The 24,551-nt window shown below is 29.7% G+C and overlaps 1 protein-coding gene across 2 annotated transcripts in view; it reads right to left on the reverse strand.

Moving 5' to 3' along the window:
- Positions 1 to 5,581: 5,581 nt before the first annotated feature.
- LOC107437700 (Carnitine O-octanoyltransferase) overlaps positions 5,582 to 24,551 on the reverse strand; it is a 47,477-nt gene continuing 28,507 nt past the window's right edge. For both annotated transcript variants that reach the window (XM_021146451.3, XM_016049784.3), the window contains exons 8-16: positions 22,865 to 22,966; positions 21,902 to 21,985; positions 20,526 to 20,636; positions 18,373 to 18,503; positions 14,746 to 14,869; positions 13,861 to 13,939; positions 13,317 to 13,410; positions 11,686 to 11,805; positions 5,582 to 10,885 (exon numbers count right to left, since the gene is read on the reverse strand). In XM_021146451.3, coding sequence (XP_021002110.1) covers positions 10,765 to 10,885; positions 11,686 to 11,805; positions 13,317 to 13,410; positions 13,861 to 13,939; positions 14,746 to 14,869; positions 18,373 to 18,503; positions 20,526 to 20,636; positions 21,902 to 21,985; positions 22,865 to 22,966 — 966 coding nt within the window. In that variant the 3' untranslated portion in view covers positions 5,582 to 10,764. The remainder of the gene's footprint in view (positions 10,886 to 11,685; positions 11,806 to 13,316; positions 13,411 to 13,860; positions 13,940 to 14,745; positions 14,870 to 18,372; positions 18,504 to 20,525; positions 20,637 to 21,901; positions 21,986 to 22,864; positions 22,967 to 24,551) is intronic.

The following is a 24,551-nucleotide window of genomic DNA, read 5'->3' on the forward strand; positions in this document are numbered from 1 at the left end:
TTTTCACGAATTTATATATTACGAATTTATTTGACGATTTTTGATTTATATCACGAATTTATTTGTTTTATTATTGTTATTAGTTATTCATTGAAAAATGAGTCTCAGTCGTGCTGTTACGCTTTAAGATTTTATACTATAGCACATTTCTAATAGGTTTAACGAATTACATGTCATTTATTTGAATTCAAATTTATTTTAATGACTTAGTATTTTCTAAAAAGATGTAATTTTTTTTTTAAAAAAAGTTGCTATATGGATTTGAATAATTGTTTTGAATTCTTAGAATTTTGTGTATTTGCAATGTACCAAAGTTAGTAGCGAGCGAAGCGAGCTTGGTTTGCGAAGCAAACCATATAAGATTGCGTAGCAATTTTCGGGAGTTGGCGAGCGTTAGCGAGCAGGAGGCGCAGCCCACTAGTTACTTTTAATAATGTCTGAAAAAATAGTTTTACATGAAGTAATTAAAAATCCTAATTTAATTTCTAAAGCATAATGAATAATTAGTGTTATTTAATCAAGGTGCCTATAATCTTTAAGCAACTTTGTAGTTTATGAATTATTTTAAAATAAATGTAGAATCACTTTTAAAAACTTTTAAGATTTTATTCGTATTAATGTAATAAAAGTATTTAGGAAAGCTCCCATTAAAACATAATCTACAACAATATATTGTATTTTATACTTTTTAAAATATATCATATAGAGTAATCAGAAGGGATATTTTTTCAGCTAAAAACTGGGTTAGAAATTTGCTTAAGTTTTGTTTGCCTAAGTTAGAGAATGAGGTACGATTTGGGCAACTACATAACGTTTTAAAAAAAGTGTAATTGCAAGCCTTAAAAAGTAGTTAGCTTGCGAAAGCAACAAATCAAAAATAACAGAATAAGTTTGCTTAACAACTATATGATGTAATTAGTAATTTTGCATTACTTTAGTTTTACTATATCTTTTCACAGGATGTTCAAAAACTACTTTTAAAACCGATTAACTTAAATACGCATGTACAGTAAGCCAAAAAAAAAAAAAAAGGAAAAGGTTAAAAAAAGGATATCAGCCTGAATAACTTTAATTCTAATGATCGGATTTCCATGTACCAAGTGTCAATCTTAATGGTTCCTGGGGATGACCTCAAATATGCAAATTAGTGCTAATTATTAATTAAGTTACGAAATCGGATACAAAAACGTTATTTCTCTGAATAAACACATGAAAATATATTTTTTTTACACATTTGGATTTTTAACCTTCAAAATATAGGGGGCAGCTGCAATCGGGGAAATATGGTCCCCGTAGTTTGGTTAGGAGAGCGATCCAAAGTTCGGTCCCCTTAATGTTAATTGCACATTTTGCGTTTTTAGTCATATTTTTAAAACCAATTAAGCAATTCAAAAAAAATTTCAAAAACATATAAAACCGATTTACCAAAAGATAAAGGTTAAAAGAAAAGATTTACCAAAGATTATTAAAGATAAAAGATTTCATGCAAATAACAACTTTTTATAATTATTTTTTATTTTTTACTATTTAATTGAATTGTTGATTTAAAAAAATTGAAGTATGATGCAAAAAAATTTTTATTCCATATTAATTTACGTATTTTTCTATTGCAAAGTCTAAATTTTCAACAGATTTTACTTGGAAAAAGCTGAGAAAAATTTAAATTAATTATTTTTAAAAAAAATAATTTGGCGACAATGAAGAAATATTTAAATGGGGTGATAAATGTTTAAATGCGGTTAGTTTACGAAGAAATTAACTTACGCGCGCGTAGAGTAAGTATTTTTTTCGCTCATAACTGATTGCTAATCCTTTTTTTTTATTATTATTATTATAAAATACTATGTTTCTTTTTTAATCTTTTAAACATTTATTCGTAATTTAATAAAAGAGATTTGAATAAACCATTTCATTGAGTAAAGAAATTTTCTTCAATGTAGAGTTTTATAAAAGAATGTTGCTGATAGAAAGTGATTATACATCAGCTTTTTTAAATTTTACTTCTTATTTTGTTCTTTCAATAATTGATACAATTTCATTAATATACAAAATGATGCATAGATTTGGAATAATATGTTTATCAATTTCTTCAATATGTCTTTTGTAATTATTAATACGAATACATAGTCAACATTTTTAAGCATCTTAAAATTTTTCAACATCTTATATATCGTCTTAATCTTAGAATAAATGTGTTAATCACCTGTTCGCGCGTTGTTTCCGCAGATTTATTTTGCCAACTATTTAATTAAATTTTAACGTTTCTCAAAATCTAATTCTTAGGCAACCACGCATATAATTTTTCCATTAATATACTAACCAAACGGTGTAGTACTTTAATTTAGGTATTTCTTTAAAGTAAAATTCCTTTTTAAATTATTGCCAAGTTTTTATTGAAAGGAAACTTAAAATTATTGCCAGCTAGTTGAGAGTTAAATCTTGATTAGAAATTGAAAATATTCCGCTGACCAAAATTAAACAATGCAGATCAGCAGACTATTTACTAAGCATACTAATTTTTTCGAAAAATGAAGAGAAATTAATGATTGTCTTTTTTATTGTTTCCTATTTATTTGAGTAATAAAAAGTAAATGCGTATGTAAGCACAGCAAAAAATACAAGTTTGCTTTGTTCTTTAATTGAAAGTCAAAATAAAATTGTGTGTCCATAATTTTTTGTTCAAAGTTATTCCTCCCCTTCTAACTTTTAGAAAGTTGCCCTTTTAAAAAGGATAATATTGGAAAAATTTGCTTAAAAATTTGTTAATACTATTTCTCAACTTAATCACAATTCAAAAAAATATTGCTATATCAAAAAAATGCTCGATATGCCTTATTTTGTTAAACAGGAAAGTAAAAAGATTCCAAAAACGTGCTATTTTTAATATCTCAAAAATTGTTCCTTGTCTAACATGCTTTTTTCTACTTAAATAACCTATAATAATAGTTTTAACACACGTTTTGAAGAAATTATGAATACAAATTTCTTCTAATATTTCGCAATATGGAACCAAGAATATTAATGATTCATTGATAATTGTTTCATTGAACCAGAGTAGTTAATTTTTCTTTTTTTGAAATAATCGGCCTTGCAACTATTTAACTTTGATTCTTTGGACTAGGGGTTATTTCAAGCATGTCATTCGACTTTGACATTTTCAAATATAAAATGTAAAAATTACAAGAATGCGTATTCTGGATCACTTAGAGGTTACTAAGTTGTGTAAAAATCTAATCGAAGATTCAAATTTTTTGTCAAACATAACATGGATGATTGTTAATTATTTAAATTATGATTTGTTCTGGGTTTACACTTTTATTGGAGAGTTATTTTGAGAATTGAAACTTTGAACCATAAACCCTAAATTATATATATGAAAACCCTTAACTATAATAACTTGGAACATTAATCATTTGAAATTTATTGGAAAATTTTTCAATTATAAAATTTTTTCAATTATAAAATTTTTTAATTAATTATATTCTGGAATTTTTCTATCGAAACTCAATTTATTTCAATTGTGTTGTTCAATCGAAATAACAGTTTAAAGAAATATTATTTTCAATAAAAATATTTGTATATAACTTTTGCTTTCTAATAACACACCAACCAGTTTAAAACACAAATATTTCCATCAGTAGAAAACTAATTTTTTAACTGACCCTAACCCAACCACACCTGTTTTTTCTTTTACATAATTATCTTGTTTCCCCCACCCTATTGATCAATGCTCTTTTTCCTTGTTGTAACTTGTTTCTAATTATTTTCCTGTACATCTGTGCTTCTTTCCTTCACTCTGTAAAAATACCTAAGTATAACAATGTGGGAAAACTGATTTTACAGCCCCAACAAGATTGATTTTACAGCTCCAGGCATCGCAATGCTGAATCGCTTAACTACAAGGATGGATTATTTGTTAGACATTTGTTCGATTTCATAGATTCGATCATTTGTTAGATTTGCTTAACTACATCATTTGTTAGACTGCTCCTTTGGCAAAAAAGCTTAGATGAGTAATAGGAATATATTTGTTATCAGTACACAAAAACTACAAAATGGAACTGGGAGGCACCCCTGCAGATTATTTTTCTACATAATTATCAAACCTTTCCAGGCATTTATTTAATAACCGTCGTTGTACAGCAGCCCCACTTTTACGTTTACGACTACTTCAACACCGTAGGCTTGTAATTTTGAACCCAATTCAGGAGAGGAAAACCACAAAACGTCCCATGGTTAGCCCGACGACAAGGGAGATTACTCTAACCCATGATCCATCTACAACTGAGGATATTTTACATCACTGTGGTCAGTGCGAGTTGGGTGCGGAATTCGTATTGTCCAGCGATTGATGGAATTGGAACCCGGAGCACCTCATTGGAAGGTGAGCACTCAGTCCCCTGAGCCACCAGGCATTTATTGGAATGCACGACCAACTTGCTCCGACCTCAGCCCATCTTAGTTGAAATTATGTGCAACTTTGACTGTTTAGTGAGTTTGTGACATTGAATTTTGGTCTGGTCACATTTTGCAACTTTTACCCTTTCCTTTTTAAGGCGGCAGCTTTAAAATTTTTAGTCTGCTAAGAGCCAGTTACACCAGTTTGTCGGCTATTTTGATCTACAAGTGCAGCCATTGTTTCGGTATAACTCCCTTCTTCTCTGCCCCTTCCAAAAATAAAAATTTACGGATAAAAACTAGAGAGGAAGGAACAAGTTTACTAAGAACGTTCTTTTTTTTTTTAAAAGGCGCAGACTAAGAACTTTGAAGCGGCGCCCTTAAAGAGGGAAAGGGTTGTTTGTTGTTGTTGACGTATGCCTGTTTAGGCAGAGGGGGTGCGATTGTTCTTGTTTTCCAGTGGCGCCATCTATAGCCAAGAATTCGACTTCTGCCACACCATACGTCGCACCCGTTTATAGAGCGGACTCATTCATACATCCACAGATCCTAATTTTGACCTGAATCAGAGAACTATCGACCTCCAATCCAGTAACTCCAGAGGTATTGATTTGTTATGTGAACATGGAGGTCTTTTGCGACCCGACAGATTTAATGTGCACCAGTCACTTAACTACACGGGGAGTCTTCGGCAGGCGGGGTTTGAACCCACGAACTCTCGAACATGGGCCCAGCGCCCTACCGACCAGTCTATCCCGGCCAGGAAAAGGGTGAAAATTGTAATTCAATGATCTGATGTCACACAGGTCATTGAATTAGTAGTAGTTTGTAGTAGTTATAGTAGTTTTCACCACAATAAAAAAATTAACAATTTCCAAAATTAAAAGCTTGTTTTGAACAAGCTACGCTGCTTAGTGAAAATTGCAGCACAAAATAGCTAAAACTGGCTAAATTAACAAGGTCGTGATTTCTTGTCAGATAGGTAGAATATATTGGTCCAGCATTTCAATAAATGCATGGATGGATTTGATGACTATGTTAATGAGCTCAAGACAAGTATGTCTTTTATTTCCATATTTGTAACTCTTTTAATTACAAGGTAATAAATATGTAACTGATTTTCGTCAATAAAAAAAATATTACAATATACAGCATTTAAAAAGAAAGATAAAAAAAACAGAAAAATGATATCAAAGTTTTATTATAAAAATAAGGGATAAAGGATACATACGATTTAATCACAAGCTCTGGTTTGAAAAAAATAATACACAACAATCATCTTAACTAGTATAAAAATATTTCAACACATTTTTTACCTGAAAATGTTACCTTTTTTTAACAAAAAATATGCCAGTAGACTAAACAACGTAACCTATTCTTAAAATATTAAATACACAATGTAAAGAAAAGTTAACTCTTTTTTGCAATTTAAGTTAAATACTGATTTTAATACAGGGTGACCAGAAATAACTTCTAAGCTAAATTCAGTGGTGCGAAAGCCCATAAAGGGTCAAGGCCTACTGTGCCCATCTAAGTTTTCTTGACCTTTGACTCTGGGGTGCAGGAGCAGATGCTCTAGTTTGGTGGTCCGCAGAACCCCTACTGTTCAGTCCCCAAGCATACTTGGTACTCATTTTATTGACCGACTAAAGAGATGAAAGGCTGAGTCAACTTTGCCCGGCCTGAGGATAAAACCCAGGACCTGCACGATGTGCTACCACTCTGCCACCCAGTGTCAGAAATAACTTCTATGAATTTTAAAATAGAATATTTTTAACCCAACTTATCTTAAGCTCATTCAAGAAGATGTTACAGGAATATGTTATAGTAAGAACTAACTTGTTTTTTTTTTTATAACAGTCGTTGAACAACCAACCCAATTTTTGGGTTTCTGACTACTAATGTTCAACTATGTAGTCTTGCAATTTTGTATCTAATCCAGAAAACAAGGGAACTCCTGGATAAAGTATTGGAAGAAATTTGCCTTCCTGGAGAACTTTTTATTGGAACTAACCCGCATTTGCCTTACATGGAGAGGAAAACCACGAGAGCTTCCCACGGTTAGCCTGACGGCAATGAGACTCTAACCCATGAACCGTCTACCACTGAGGATATTTCACATCAGCACTGTGGTCGGTGCAAGATAGATGAGGATTTCGTATCGACCAGCCATCCCTGGGATTCGGACCGGGTTTACCTCATTGGAAGGCAAATGCTTTATCTCCTGAGCCACCGCGGCTCATCTACATTCAAACCAAAAACGGACCACCCGAAAGGATTTTTTTTCAGAGCACAGAGCTAAAATCATTTGAAAATGGTGTAAGGCACATTTTCTAGATTTTTTTACAGCACTATGGCCACCTTATTTCACAAACTTGAATCAAATGGAATGGATTTTTCTTTTTGGTCTATCTTGGAGACTATAGTTAATTATAAAAGACATTGTCATTCCTAAAAAAATTGTTAAATGGGACAAAATATCAGCATGTTGTAACAAGTTTAGGGCTCTGCATTAAGGCCAAAGATAGTAATTTTGAAATTTTATACTTTTGTTACAGGTAATGATGCTTTCCTGCTTATTTGAAAGTTTGATCGTGATGTAATGCAAAAAAGTTTTTTCTTACAAATTACTTTAGTATGTATTTAAGTTATTTTTGTCACACTGTAATAAACTAGATAATCAAAAATTATCAATTCATTTAGGTCATTTATAAATTAGAAAGAAAATATAATTAAAGCATAATATCTCATTTTCAAAATAGCTGTCATAACGTACTACAATACACACTAACACAATGTTACATGTTGCAAAATTTTTGTTAATAGTAGCAGAATCATTAACTTTATACAATGTGATATAATAAGAAAATAATAGTAAATATATTAGTAAAAAAAAACTACCATTTAACACAATTTCCTCTTGAGAGAAATAAATAGAAATATGAAGAAACGTAACAACAAAGAACAAACAATAAAAGTGTATTAATAAAACCATAAATACAAATTTAAGATTTAACACATAAAGAGATAACATGTGATTGTCCAAATAAAAGACACACGGGTTACATTGTTAAAAATTAAAACTGTTATAGGTTAACACAGGAAATATAATAAAATACATAAACTATTCTTAGACATTAATTAACAACTATAAAATAAATCCAGAAGATATTAATCACAACCAATATAAATGTAAAAAAGAAAAACAGAAACTAAAGTATATTTCTCTCAGCAGTAAGTAGTATCAGGAAATTATAAATCAACCATAAAATTAGAGTCCCATTTCAAGTTGAAGAAAAACAAAAAAAACTTATGTTTAGAGTAAAATGCAAAGTACTTCAAAAATTTAACATAATTTTGAAAGTTAGTAACTTACAAAATGTTTAAAGCAAGTAGCGGTATCTGAAATAATTTAACAAATAAATAAATAATCTAATTTATAGAAACAATCTTTCACCCTAATTGAACTTTACCACAAAACACATGGTAATATCTGAGGAGTAATTTGTATTGTTGCAAATGTGATGGACTTTTAAAATTGAATAAACAAATTAATATATAAATCTATTTTGAAACAAAAATTAACTTTTAAATGCTTTAAAAATTTAAACACTATGCCATACTGAATGATTAACTCCTTAAATCAAAACGGAGGTGGCATTAATGGTTAAAAACTAGGGAGATTTCCGATTACTTTGTTTGAATAGTAGTCAAATTTTCTTTATTTCCTTAAGTTTTATGAAGTTTATATTTGCTTACACTATCCTAAGAAGGGTTATAATATCGAGTTAGATTACTTATTAAACAAAAGTTGGCTGTTTGCTAAATTTCTTATAAGCAGGACAGGGTTATAAATTTTTAGAATAAGTAGTAAAACCATTCTTAAAGTAGTGTTGTGGAATTGATATATCTCTTTACAAGACGAACATAAATAATGTAACCAAAAAATATTGCAATAAAATTATAATAAAATAATAATTTTAAGTAATTTCCTTTATAAAAAATTGTGATTAATGTGAAATTTACTTATCTGTAAAATTTCAGTAGAAATTGCACATAAGAATTAAAATACAACGAAATGTAACAAACGAAAAAAATCATAAAATATATAAAACAAAGAACATAGTATTTAGAATAAACAGACAATTGATAATTGCCCAAAAAAAAACACACATTGCATTGCTAAAAAATAAAAACATAGGTTAATACAGGAAAAATAATAAAATAGATAAATGAGTGGTTTTAAAATAACAATAATCAAATTCCCTGATTCTCAATCCCAAGGGAATCCTCCTGTGTTTTCATAAAGAGTAATAACACAAGAAACTAGTTCAGTAAGCAGAAAAGTATGTTAAACACTTCACTACATACTGAATTGTCAAAATGTAAAACAAGGTCTTTGAACAATAAGAAACAATTTTTGAAATTATTTTAACATAACTAGCAAATAAATTTTAAAATTATTTTGTCTTGATAACCAACATACTTTGAGATTATTTAAAAACACATTTATAGAATCTCAAATATCATTTAATCAAAGGGCTGTTAAAATATCATATGGCTATATTTTTGATGATGTTAGACTTCAAGCAAAAGTAGATGGGTATGGTGTAGTTGATGGGTAAAATTAATTGGATGGGTATGGCTAGATTCACAGTAAACGCCCATGTCTCAATCAAGTGAAGAATGTTTTAAAAAATCTAGCTGAAAGCCACTAGAAGAGATTGTAATACAATGAGACATCGGTATCAACGCACACTGTGAATCTACTCTATCATTAAATATAAAAAGCCATTCCAGATATATTTGCTAATAACAAATGCAGTAGGTTCTTAACTATCTGGCGGAGGGGTAGACTATATAACAAAATAACCTGCTTGGACCAAGTTCCACATTCTATCTCTTTATAATTCAAAATACCCAATACACACTTTAAAATAAACGATTAAATCGCAAAAATGATAAACATAAAAATTTTCAATGTTTGTTAATAATAATAGTCGTAGTACTTTATTTGTACAACACTAAAGTGTGCACAAAGAGCTATTGGGGATGCACTGGGAAACATCCCTGAGGATGATCCAAAACATGCCCTCACAATTTTGATCCTCTACAGAGGGAATGACAGCCCATCATAGGTAACCCAACAACCTGCGTGCTAAGTCGAGCACTTTACAATAGAACATTTTAACAAAGATCAATACTGTGAAGCCTTTATTTTTTCACAGGCTGATCAAAGTGGCCAACCAACCACTAACTGAACCTTGACTTTGGTGATCTACTGGGAGCGGAAGCCATGTCTTATAATCAGTCCACAGTGGAAACAATGAACAGTTGACTTGATTCTGAGTCTACGACAACCAATGTTCAACTATAAAGCTTTATAATTTTGAACCCAACAAAGAAGACAAGGGAACTTCGGGATGGAGAGGAAAACCAAAAAAACTTCCCACTGTAAGCCAGACAGAAAAAAAAATTCTAACTCATGATATCTAACCACTGAGAATATTTTACATCAGTATTGTGGTCCGTGCGAGTTGAAAGAAAATTCTTATCAACTAGCTATACTGCTGGGATTCGAACCTGGTTCACCTCATTTTGAGGCAAACACTATCCACTTAGCCACCCTGGCTCACTAATATTTATTAATAAACTACAGGGCACTGGGTCCATGCCCGAGAATTCGTGGGTTCGAAACCCCTCCGGCGAAAGACTCCCCGTGTAGTAAATGGTGACAGGTGCGCACTAAATCTGTCAAGTGGCAAAGTCCTCCATGTTTCCATAACAAATCAATACCTCTGGGGGTACTGGATTGGAGATCGATCGTTCTCTGATTCAGGTCAAAATTATGATCTCTGGATGAATGAATGGATGGGTCCGCCCTATAAACGGGTGTGACAGAAGTCAAATTCTTGGCCATAAATGGCACCACTGGAAAAACAAGAACAATCGCACCCATCTACCTAAAACAGCCATACAAAAACAACAAAAATGAGAGCTGCTGACCACTTTAGCATTGCACCTTTTTTCTTCCCACAACAAGAATTACAAACAGCCTCTTCCATTATTTTTTACCAGAAGGGACCAAATAGTCAAGAGCCTACCCCATTTTAAAAATCACTTAAAACTATTAATCTAACATTTTATCAACGTTAATAAGAATGAAAATTATAACTATGTAGTTATTTGATACATGTTCATTCGAAATGGAAGTTAATAACAATTTGATAACATATCTAAAAGGGAAGACCTGAGAAGATTGATATTTGGCAGTTCTTTAAGATATTGTTGGAAATATTTAATTATTTGTAGCTATTATGAAAAGTTGTAAAGATGAGCTTCTGAAAGAGGAAGTATCAGTACATTTTATAACTTTGCAGAGACGAGTAAATGCTGCATGCTAATCAAGGATCGTTCAATATGTTGACAAAGTTTAGAAGCACTTGTATTAGAGCATCTTCTGAATGCAGACACAGTAAATGTAAACCTATAAAAAAAAGTTTAACTCAGTAAGTATAAATAGTAATACTGAGATTTTCTCATCCTAACATAAAAAAATTTTGTTTAAAATACAAAGGTTACTTGCATGTTGTTAAGTTTAAGAGGGATCCTGAAAAATTTTTATTTATTTTAATTTTTTTTTTTTTTTTTTTGTAATTTAAATTACATATTCACATACAAAATGAGATTAATTTTTGTTTGCTTAGGATCTAACAAAACCAAATTTAATATTTTTCTTTATTTGTTGATTAAATAGTTAATTCCATTTGATAGTATTATTTCAGAGATTTTATAATTTTGTAAGTTATAAAATGTTTTACACTAATAGTATTTTATTGCCAAATAAATCAGAAAAAAGTTAAAATGTGATTATTGAAAAACCCTCTAATTTCCATATAACAATCAAACTGGTTTTGATGTTTTTAAACCTGGCTTCCAAATGACAGATTATAACTTCCTTTTTTTTCTAGATTAAATATTTATTTGCAACCACAAATGTAATGACTTAATGTAATGTGTAATGACTTCATTTTTTTTTTGTATAGGATCTTCATTTTGAAGATACCATAAAAAAACTAAAGGGTTATTATGGAATACTTAGTATATATAATTTTTTTTTCCTTCTTAAAATGAACTACAGAATACTACAGATCACAAAGCTATATATACGTTGCTCTTTTTCCTAATCAAAATAATACTTAAAATTTTTTCCACAGACCATTTAATTAAATTCTCAAGTTATAGGCATAATGTAAAGACACACTATGTGATATTTCTAAAACTCACTTATTATTTTCAATGTTGTAAAATGTACCATAGCCTTCTTCTGTCATAGGCATCACACAACCACCTAGGGGAGTATAGCCAACACAGCTGGTTGATAAAATGAAATTTCCATTTCCACCACTGAAATTTATTAAATAATTATGTTGAAAACCTTTTATATTGAATGAATCAAAACATATTTTATACCTAAAACTATTATTTAGAAACGCTTGTTCATGATACTTAATTAAAAATGCTACAAGGATACAATAGTATTTTATTTGTGTAAAAAAAAAACTATAACTGTTGTACTATGAAATAAATAAGCATAAAAGAAAGCTATTTATAACAATAAATATGAACTTTTTAAATATAATTAACTACAGAATTGCGAGATTTTATTATTTGTGGTTAAAGATTAATATTTTCAAAATGTAGTTTGGCTTTTAAAGTGCTACACTTATGGCATTTCAACCTTTGTATACGAACTTGCCATTTGTAGTGCAGGAAAACAACAGGGATAAAAGATTAAGTAATAAAAATGAATCAAAATTTTCAAATTTGTTTTAAAATTTTTCATATATCAACAGTTTGGTGAGTTTTGTATAAAAGGCTTTGAAAATCAATTTTTCTAAAAACTTCTAAAAATTTTTATTTTCAAACTATTAATTGGTCTAACCACATTATGGATTATGTAATGACCTATTTCAAAATACGATATTGACTATATTGAAAATACGATATATTTCATAAATGAAATTTCACTAAAAATCAGCTTTTTAAATGTGTATTAAACATAATGCACAGTAAAACAGCAATTAAGAAAATACAATTATCCAACCGGTCTCCATTTAAGTCAAAAGAATTACTAATAATCCAATTAAAAATGTGATTTTTTACAGTTATAAGAAATAAAAACCAACTTGACAAAATATTTATTTATCAAGCCACAATTAAATTCATATAAAATGAATTTAAACCTCTGAAACTAACAGCTAGTCTTATTCAGTTATAAAATGATTAATATGAGACATGTATAATATTGGCGATGTTGACCTTGTTTTTCTTTTTCATATTTAATTATCATAATGTAATTAACTATTACATTTTGATAATTATTATTTTACTTACCAATAGAACTGCACACAGAAAGTTATAATTTTTGTTTTAGCCTTCAAGATGGTATTGCACACATATCTAAAACCTCACACCATTTTCTACCTAGAAACAGTCCTGCACCTAGAAAAAGTCCGTGATTTTCTTTCGCACTGAAACACCAACCTATCTAGAATTGGACAGGGGAAAAATGACCCTTAATTTCACAATTTTCTGATAGGAGGCCTAATTGGTTTTCTGATTGGCGGAAACAGCCTGAAACACAGTTGTATAACAGTAAAAAAATGTGAACATTTTTAAAAATGAAAGTATTGAAACCAACATTGAATTAGGTCTGGCCAAAAAGTATATCTAAGAAAAGTTTTTTTAAATGTGTATAAAGTATGGATAAATGGCCTAGAGAAAGACATTAAAAAATAAAAATTGGAGATCACTAGCAAAAAAAGGTAAGCCCGGAAAAAAAAAACTTCTTGAGAAGGCCAAGGCCCACCCTGGGCTGTCGAGGCATTGATGATGATGATGTATAAAGTATTTACCTCTTAGAGAATGAAGGATCGCTGAAAATCTCTGGAAGAGGTACGCCTTCTTCAACTGATAACATATATAATCCTAATAAATGTCTATCACAACCTACAATAAAAAGAGTGTTGATATTCATAAGATAACATTTATCGGAACAACAACGGACATTTATAAGATAAATTAAAAGTATGAAAACGCCAAGATATCATGCAAAATAAATATTATACTTTTAATACATTTTTTTTCTCCATTTTCCAAACTAAGAAATAATAAATTATCCAAAAATTTTATTAAGGCACTGTTTAACACCAACATTTCTAATGAAGAATATCTTGGAATTAAAGTCTTAGCTAAATCAATATTGAAAATAATATTGTAATCTTCTATAACCTGAATTTTCGTTCCAACTTTCAATTATTTAACAAATTGGAAAATCTTTATATCTTTATATATTTTGTAATAAAATGAGTGTCATTAATATTTTCAAAATCAAAATTCTTACTTAAAATTTTGAATTCATTCCAAAAATTAGTACAATGAAAAAAAATACTTATCTACCTTTATTATCAGTGCAATCTTTCATAAGTGTTTTAAATTTTTCAGCAGCAACCATCAAGAGTTGAAGTTTTTCCCCTGCCTGCAAGTTATAAAAAAAAAATTACTATTAATTAAATAAACTTTAATACAGACTTGTTTAAGAGTGTTTATCATCAAACCCTTTGATGCAGATAGAACACCTGTGTCTCTTTCTTGATTTTTGTCTCTTTCATGACTTTTCATGATTCTTTCATGATTTTGATTCGAATTACAAGCAAATAGATATTTTGGTACTTTTTAATTATAAAAAAAGTGTCTGATAGTCACTAAAAAATAATTTGTTCGATTATTGAAATTATATTTGTACCTAAAATATAAAATACAAAAAAAATTTTCATTCACATTCAAAGGTTTATCAATTGATTTTGTAAATTAAAAAAATTTTAATGATGAATAACTGTTTCTCTTAGACCTAAATAAGTGCAATTTTGAAGAATCACTGTAAGTCGGAAGGAACATTTTACCTTTAATGTAGAAAAAGACACCAGTGTGTTTTATGCTGTATTTGATAACCATAAACTATTAAAATGCTAAATATAATATTTTTCACTTATTTTGACCTGAATTAATACAAAATAATGAAAAAAGTATGAAAAATATGTTTCTTGAGAATTCTGCATCAAAGGGTTAAAACACAAGTAAAGTTGTACTATTTACTTGTAAAACAAATATTAGAATTCAGTTCCCATTTATGCTTCATTTTGTACAAATATCTTAGTGACATAACAAACTGTTTAATAAAAATGAAAAATATAAGTTTTCATCTTAAATATCTCAACTATTTGGAGCTTGCATACAATTCTACTGCATTTGCAGTATTTAGAGAGTAAAAAATGTTATAATTACCGATATTTTGTCTTCAATCATAGATTGTACCCATTCTACAGCTTCTGGAAAACATGACCTCATAGTCTCAGTCCTGCCATGGTAAAATTGGCGTGTAGCTGCCGTCACATAAGTAGGGGCAGGTCTATTATTAAAAAAAAGTATAAAAATGAAGCATATCATAAAGAGTCATAATTTTTTAAACACAGTTACTAGTAAAAAATATGTAGTGTCTGTAATTTCACATCCTTATTATCAGGAAGGAGTCAGAGTAAACTTTTGTTTTAATGATTAACAGCAACTTCCAGTCAGAATGTGTTCTTACTACAAACATAACAGCAAGTAACCAAATTACACAGATAAATCTGTGAGTTAATCATAAAACAGAAAAACCAATAAATCAGGGAATTGATAACAAGGGCGCCGGCAGAATAATATAAAAGGGGGTGCAACCCTCTAACAAACTAACACCCCTACCAAAAAAAAATTTTTTTTTTAATATTCTGTTATTACATTTTGTTTTGTTTTTACATATACTTTCATCTGTTAATTATTTTCAACATACATTTCTTCATTGTTAACAAGATAATTAAAAAAAAGTACGAATTTCTTGTACTTGCAAATTTTGCTACGAGAAACTGTATTGATGGCGCTGGCATAGCTACTGACTTTGAAACACAAATAACTACAAACAGTAATTTTGCATACTAAAGTGTTTGTGCACGCTTAACATTGGTATTTATTGTGTTAATGAAGTTCTACAGTTGGGAGAAGTCAGTTTGTGTTATACACCTTTGTTAAACTGAATAACTAATAGAAAATATAATATTACTTATATTTTATTAAATGAAATTTAAAAATATAGCTTAGATATCTGCCAAGTTTGTGCATGCTCAGTGTGCATAAGAAAAGAATCAAGGATGATTCAGAATTCATTGAAAAAGTTATAAACAGATTTGGACAGCAAACAAGACGATTGCAATTCTTGCTTGATTAAGCAATTTTTTAATTGTTATGTATCAACAATTACTTATTTGTTTTTGAATAAAAATATTTTTAATAAAAAAATTTTATGACAAAATTGTTTTTCTGTATCTCTTTAATTGTTTTTTAAAAAAAGTCGGCGGGGGGAGGGGGTGCAAGTACACCCTCTTGCACCCCGCGCCCTTGATTGATAATAAATCAGATATCAATAAAGTATGTCAGTGAATCATCAACTAAATAAATTTAGGAAAGAAATATTTAGTAAATCAAAAAATAAGTTAATTTATGAATCTGTGGGTAATAAATCAGTGTATCCACAGGTTATCAAATCAATGAAAGAGTAAATAGCTATCAAATGAAATAATTAGTCTATCAAAGAAAGAGGAAATTGGTGTATCAAAAGCTCAATGAATCAATAAATCAGTGAATTACAGAAACAATAAATATATGAGTCACTTAAACAGTAAACAATAAATCAGTAAATCTTTGACCTGTTGATTTGTTTTTGTGAATTCATTTAGGCATCATAGTGGTTCAAAGAAAAAATCAAGACAACGTTTTTCAAACAAATCAGGGCATTTTTAGAACAGTACTATACACATACCCAAGGTTGCCACAGAAAAAAAATGGCTGAAATAGTTGCTTTTAGTAGCTTAAAGCAAGAAAATAGTTGCCAAAATAAGAACAAAAATTCATCAAAAATATGACTAAAATTTTGTTAATGACTTAAGTGTCATATACCATGATCCATTTAGACAAGTTGGTGGCAAATATGATAATTTTTATATAAACGTTAATGTTCTAGCACAATTTTCCCTTTTATCAATAATTTCTCTGGGAAATAAATAAATTAATATATATACACACACACACATATATATTGTGAAAAGTGATTACTCAAATTCGAATATTGTATAAAAAAAAACATTTTTTTCTTAAATTCTGCAGAATTTCGAAGCAATAACCATTGAAAAGACGACCGAGAAGCGAAATAGACTTACAAAGGAATCTGCAGATTGAACGAATTAAAAAGTGAAGACTCAAATTTGTAATTCAAAATTTTAAACATTTTTTATTTTTTAAGAAAAAAAGTTCAGTTTGTTCAAAATCTATTGTGGGTCGCAGATTTTGAACCTTATTTATGCTAAAAAAAACATAGCTAGGAGTACAGACAAGTCTCCCAATAGTCTCCTCCTCCTGAAAGTAGTTGCTTTTTTTAGCCTTTTCAGGCAAAAAAAGTTGCCATAGTCGCCTCATGCCAAAAATAGTTGCAAATAGTTGCCTTTTAGTTATCTGTGGCAACCCTGTATACCAGACTTCTTTTAAATAGGGCAAATGACAAACTAAAAAAAGTATAATTTTCTCAAGGTACCTCTTCATAGATTAAAATTGACATTGTAGATAACTCTCCCCACATTGGTGACCTTCAGACGTGATGTGAACATGCCTACCTTGACAGAAACGCACAGTTTGATATGAACATGCCTACCCTGACAGTAATGCCCACTTTGATTTGAACACGCCCACTTCGATGGATGGTCCACATTGAAATGTTGACTTGCTACTTGTGACTGCGACATTATCCACCTCCTTGCTCTGTTCCTACTCAATCTCGATGAAACACGAAGTTGGCCAGCGCACACTCGACTGCTAAAGGCAACACAGGAGCAACCACGAACTTAATACAGCTCTCCCGGCTTCTCACAAAAACAGAAATTAATCAACTAGTGGTATCCGTTCATCGAATTCTATCACAGATAAAATTCTGGTGGGGGAGTACTGTAGTGTATCTACCACTACAAAAATACAATTTCAATTCCCTAGTATATAAGACCTGCTGACTTCTGCCCCATTCCTTCTGGAAATCCCTCATTACTGACTTTGATTGTTCCAGAATCTTAACATCAACAATTACAAGACTAAGAACAAGCCACTTTAAAGGGATGAAAATTCTTCCTGACAAAATAAGAACTTATATTCCCAGAAAGAACTGCGTCAATATCCAACTTACCCCGGATCACATTCTCGAGTGCCCAGCCCTTACCCCATATGTTTTACAACTGGGTATGGTGCCACTGGCTTCAGAACTTCGTGAGATCCTCTACAGTANCTTACCTTTTTTGAAAATTATAAGAATCCAACGTGCTTCTTTTTCTAAACAATAAATTCACAGTTACAGTTACTCGTTCGACCGCTTCACTGGCGGCAGCAGACAACTTTAACTTGGTGGCCCATTGGGTAGATACAGACTGACGGGATGCGGCTGTTTGTAATGTACAGGCCCAACACTTCCTACAATGTTGGCAAAAGTTCATAGGGTGGCCCAGCAATCAACCCAGCTGACAGTAATTTGCACCTTCACTTTTCAATCAGTACCGTCAGTAATTTCGAAGATGGCCAGAACTTATGTTTTTGCTGGGTTCAGAACTTTGTGGGATCCTCTACAGTAATGATGTATTGGAGCTAGCGGATGCAGTTTTGAAGGCACACGAGGCCATTTAATTGTCCATGGACACGATAAAAAATAATAAGACCTGTTAACTTGATTCTACGTTGGGGTACCTTTTCATTGATGAAAGTTGACATTGTCCATATCTACTCTCCCCGCAACACGTTCACAAATTATAGCAAAACAGATACAAAAAATATGCTTATTTTACTTACTTTCCATGCATTGTGTAGTAAGCTAATTGTAAGGCAAATTGAGCATATGTTTCAGGATGTATGTTATGTACTTTCAAAAAGCCTTTCCCATACTGGGTAAAGTATTCAACTGCTACCTCAACATCAGCAGCCTAAAAGGAAAAAAAAACCACATGTATATTCAAACTACTATGCTTTATTCATAAATTTCAATTTTAATAATTTGAAAAAAGAATGTAAATCAAAACTTATAATTTAATAATTAAGTGGCATGTTAGAACATTATATGTAGTATTAATTAATTACAAAATTTTTTTTTTATTTACAGATGAGTCAATCATGGTCTAATAGATTAAAATATAACTATATAAAGTCGCAAAACTAATGTAGTTTTTTTTTCTACGTTCTCTTGTTTTTGTACCATATAAAATAGTTTAGATAAGAACTGATTTATTAAATATTAAATGCAAAAAAGCTATTAGATGAAGTCATCATGTTGAAATTCATTTAAAATTAAGTAATTTAAACTTAAATTGCTTGACAAATCTTACTTTTCTATATTCTAGAGAAAAACACATGCAATTAAGCAACAGACAACTGGGCTCTAAAGTACCACAATAGCAAATTTTGTGCAAACAACATAAAACATAAAAGAACAATACTAAACTATTGAAATAAGTAATCAGTTTTAATTACACTTTTATTTGTTTTAAATTCTGGAGTAATTAGAATATGTACGTAGATTTCATGAGAGTTTTGATGGGTAACTTTAAATGTCCTAAGCATATAAATTAAATGTAGAAGTCTTTAATCATAAAATCTTAAAATATATCAAAGGCTAATTACAATCTTATAACAAGCGTTGAACAGCAGACCAAATTTAGAGTTTAAGACTATCATAATTCAACTCTTGAACCCAACTCAGAAGTCAAGAGAATTTCTAGTTAAAGCATTGGGTCAAACTAGCTTTCGGAGAGGATTTTTGATGAAATTAATCAGCATTTGTGCTACATGGAGAGGAAAACGTCTCATGGTGAGTCTGATGATAAAAAAAGATTCTGACGCATGTTTCATCTACCATTGAAGATATTTTATGTCAGCCCTGTGTCTAGTGCAAGACGGGAGCAGAATTCGTATCAACTAGCCACCGCTGGGATTCGAACCTGAGTCACTTTATTCAGAGGCAAATGCTCTATACCCTGTCCCAGCATGGTTCATCAAATTCTAATTTTATATTTTATAAACGTTGTTGAAAAACTCCCAGGGTTAGCCTGGCGGCAAAGAGACTCTAACCCATGATCCATCTACCACTGAGGGGATTCACAAATTATGATTTGTCAGCACTGTAGTGCTAGCTGCGTGCAGAATTCATACCCGGGCCGTTGGGTGGGGAAAATTCTATTCTCTGATCCCCAGCATAGCTAAAATCCAAGGCTAATTGTAAAAATGCGTTAGTTAGCAAATATCACTGGCATTCTACAATGCACCAGACTAATTTTTAAAAAAACTTTCCTAATATTTTTAGACTTATTACAATCGGTCAATCTGCCTTTAAGACTGATTAGGAAGAGTGTATAGAATTAATCAAACTGAGTATGCTTAGGTTCATGGCAATAAACATTCTCTAAATTTATTTACAATAAGATTTCCCTACTTTGAAAATAAATCAGGCTAATTGAGCAGTGAATGAAGTATATTTTATATATATACAGAGAACACGGGAGACATTTCCAATTAGCCTAACACATTGCAAAATGATGATGGCTTGATGCAAAGAGATGGATAACTCAATTAGTCTATGCCGCATACATTATTCCTATTAAGACTTTTATGAACTTAGCTATAGGTTACAAAACTAAAATATCTTACTTAGGTTTGTAGCCTCTAACTTGAACACTAAATTTGACAACAAAAAAAAAGTACCTTGAGAAATTGAGGTTTATTATACAATTTGAAATATTACCATATAATAATAATAAATATTTAATTCTCATAAAAGTTTATTAGATGTTATGGTTTTTAATATAAAATGAATCTGAACAATGTGGAGTACGACATGAACATTCAATGGAAATTATAAGAAACAGAACAATATATATTTATAAGAAACAGAACAATATATATTTATAAGAAACAAAACAACAATAAAAATGTAAATGTGTGACAACACTTGCCATTGTTTTGTAAAGTTGCTTTGCTTCAGCGATGGCAAAATTAATATCATCATCTAGATGAAACTCTAAACGTCTTGGAGGTAATAAATCTCTCTCAACTGTTTTAGTACCCTGTTAAATATTTTAGAAGAGATATTAAATTTACAAATATAGGAAATAATGTATACAAATACAGCATACAAGAGAAAAAATATAAATATAACAGCAGTTCATCTCCACAACTCAATTTGAGAAATAAATAAAAATTGACCTTATATCAAATCTTTCAGTTTGTTTCATTTAAGATATATTTTGTTAAAAAAAAAAAAAAAAAATTAGGAAAATTTTGAATATATCTCAAAATTTAAGCGAATTGTAAAAAATAATCACAAGTTACTCTATTTCTTTTAATTATTTTTTGAGAAATAGCAATTTGCATTATGAGCTATCAAGTACAAAAAACTATAAGGTTTTTTCATTGAAAATGTGTAATAAGTACCCAAATAAATCTATATGTGCACTTTACAAGCTTTTGAGAAGCATTTAAAGTTTAACAGAAGGTAAGAGAATAAGGGGAAAAAAAAGATTTCTATTTTTAAATATTTGTTCAAAATGAACTTTAAAAAGAACAATTAAATTGAAATGTTAGATAAATGGAAAAAACAAAACGCATTTTCATGGCTATAGGGAAGTTTTTACTGAAATTAAAACAATAAAAATTCTTATATACATTTACTATTGTAATATAAAACATACTTTTTTTCAAATTTATATTTACTTACCTCTTATATTATTTAATCTCTTAATGAGTTTTTTAATATTTCATTTTATTAAGAGATACACCTTCCATTACTGTAAAAAAAAAATCCCTTCACAATTACAAACAAAACAACAACAAAAAAAGGCATTAGGAAAATTTATGCAGATAATGTAACCCATATTTTTAATAGTTCAAAGATTTAATACTTTCTTAATTCATTTATTTCCCAACAAAATTTTGCAGAAAAAATGGAATAATAGAATGTAAAAAAATATATATATGCTATTTTATAATTGATGCCCGGTGGCTGAGTGGTAGCACTTCACGCTCCCCTGTCACAGGTCCTGGGTTCGATCCTCCGGCCGGGCAAGGTTGACTCAGCCTTTCATCCCTTCAGTGGGTCGATGAATGAGTACCAAGCTTGCTCGGGAACTAAACACTGGGGGTTTCGCGCTTGGCTAACTGCCTAACCAGAACCCCAGAGCCCAAGGTCAAGAAAACTGAGATGGGCACAGTAGGCCTTGGCCCTCTATGGGCTGTCACGCCACTGAGTTTAGTTTAGTTTATTTTATAATTACAAATATGTATTTAGCTTTAAACAAGTAACATAACTGTAGGCATGATTAATATACTGTACCTTCCAAACTCCTCCATATTCTTCTAATGAACTAAATGCAAAATGATTTCCAACAACTGGAACAAGGCCATCAAATGCTGTATGCTAAAAACAAAAAAATTATATTGGTTAAAACACTTAAATTACATTTTACAATGTCTTTCTGAAACAACACACAAATAATAGAATTTTATACAGATAGCCATAAAATATATTTATATGCTGAAAATTATCGTTAATCATGAAATTATAGTTCATTGAAGGTAATTATATTAAAAATAAATTTTAACAAATGCATTTTATTTCTATACCTACTGTTACGTTAGTAACTAAATAATTCGATTAAGACTAAAAAAAATTCTTTTGCACAAAATAATTTTAATAGCCCAATATTAGCATTTAATTATGTCACTTAAATACATTGTTGACTTAATACATGGTTAACATCATATACATCGCTTAAATACATAGTTAAACACATAGTGTTTAAAAGATTATTGATAGAACTTAAATATTTATTATGTAATTATTTTTAAAATTAGAATATTTCAAAATTTGTAAAATAAAAATTATTAATATTTAATTCAATGTTTGTTTTTAACTCTGATAATAGATACTTTTATATCAGTTAAACTTTGAATTTTTATCTAATATCAATTTTGTTTGTCTGTGCATCATAAGACCTACATTTTACAAAACATTTTTTAAAAAAAAATAATACATTTTAACTAAAAAGTAAAACTGCACTTCCTTTAAATAAACTGCTTTAGAAAAATATGAAGTTTTTTCTCTTATACACATTAAAAAAACTGGAGTGTTGCATTAAAAAAATTTTAAAATACATTAAGATGAAAAATATCTACATTTTGGTATATTTACTACTTTTTGGTATGCTTTTCCAATTGTAGTTAAGCTCCTTGAACACAAAATATCTCTAATTTCAGTTATTACATAATAAGTGGAATGAAATGGAAAAAATCTTACATCAGAAATTAAACCAACAGAGCCATTTTTGTGAATGACAAATACAGATGATTTATCTGCCCAGCGATTGGAAGGATCACCCGTTAAAAGTGATTCAGCAATCTACAAATAAAGAAGTCCTAAATATGAGTAACCATGAAAAATACTTTTCATCTCACTAAAACTGGATAGAAGAAATCAATAAGTAATGAACTATGAATTCTGAGAAAAATTAAAACATATGACAAACAATGTTATAAGAAACAATTTTAACTTTATATACATACACACATAAATATGGGGGGGGGTACAAATTCTAACCCCCCCCCCCCAAAAAAAAAATGTAGAGCATACNCAAAAAAAAAAAAAAAAACTGTAGAGCATACAGAATGAAAGTGCAAGAATAATATGCACATTTTATGGAATAATATAATATAAATTTGAATTAAACACTTTAATAAAGAAAATTTATAATGTTTAAATAAAAAATAAAAACAAATCCGTTATAGTAAAAATTAAAATTCAATATTTATTTAATATAACTTTTCAGATATTATTTCTATTTCTTGAATTATTAGAAGTTTTAAAATTTTTAAATAGAAAACACTTTTTTTTTTAGTTTTTTCCTAAAAAAAATCACCTCAGCTAAAAAAAATTAAAATAAAATAGATTACAAACAGTAAGTGGTTTAAAAACTCACGTTCTCCAAGAGTTTTTGAATTTTTCACTGTGCAATAACAGTGTATTAAAATATCAGGGTTTTAAAAACCAAGTACAAATGTATGGTGCCAACTATCAAAAGCACGAAAAAATAACTTATATTTACAATGAAATATGCACAAATAAATTGTATCAAATAGTGATTAATTAAATTCCCTATTATTGAAATCAGCAAAAATTACTTAAATTTGAAATTTATGTATTGTAATATTGCCTTAAAAATATTGGGTCTTTTAAAACCATGAGAAATTTTGGAGCAATAACCCATGAAAAAGCGATCAAGAAAAAACATAGATTTATAATAGAATCAGTGTGAATTAAGAGCAATAAAAAGTGATGACTTAAACGTGTGATTCAAAACTTAAAACATCCTTATTTGAGAGCAAATGTATCATATTCTGAGAGAACAATGTGAAATATTTTTTATTTGAGTAAATTTTTTTAGACTTAATAATATATTTAGTTTAATTTCAGAAATTTTTTTACTTGTTTTTTTTCAGTGAGAGACTTATGTACCCAGCATACCAGAAATTTGTTATCTCATAATCAGAAATAGGGGTTTAACTTATACGCCATGATAAATGCCATAAATTTTTGTAAAATTTCAACAAAAGTTACAAGCGCAGGTTATAGGAATTACACAGCTGGAATTTTATGAACTATAATGTGCAAACTGACAAGCTGGAACCATACTACACATTCAAAGAGTTCTAATGTCACAAGGTGATTTCAAGTGGTCATCCGTGTACAAACTAAGCTCTATGATGCTTGACACCAGTAACCAGACAAAAAATGCCATTTTTATCATGGTCTGTTGATGTTTGATTAATTTGAATGTTGTTGTCAAGCATATTTTCTTTTAATTTAAAATAAGTGTAAAAATGATTTTAATGGGGCTTTGATCTCAATTTAGTAATTTTATTTATGCATAACTTTTACATGTTATAATATTTGACACTTTTGTAACTTTTATTCATTCCTTCTAAGA

Source organism: Parasteatoda tepidariorum, chromosome 10 (assembly GCF_043381705.1).
Source record: "Parasteatoda tepidariorum isolate YZ-2023 chromosome 10, CAS_Ptep_4.0, whole genome shotgun sequence".
Lineage (NCBI taxonomy): Eukaryota > Metazoa > Arthropoda > Arachnida > Araneae > Theridiidae > Parasteatoda > Parasteatoda tepidariorum.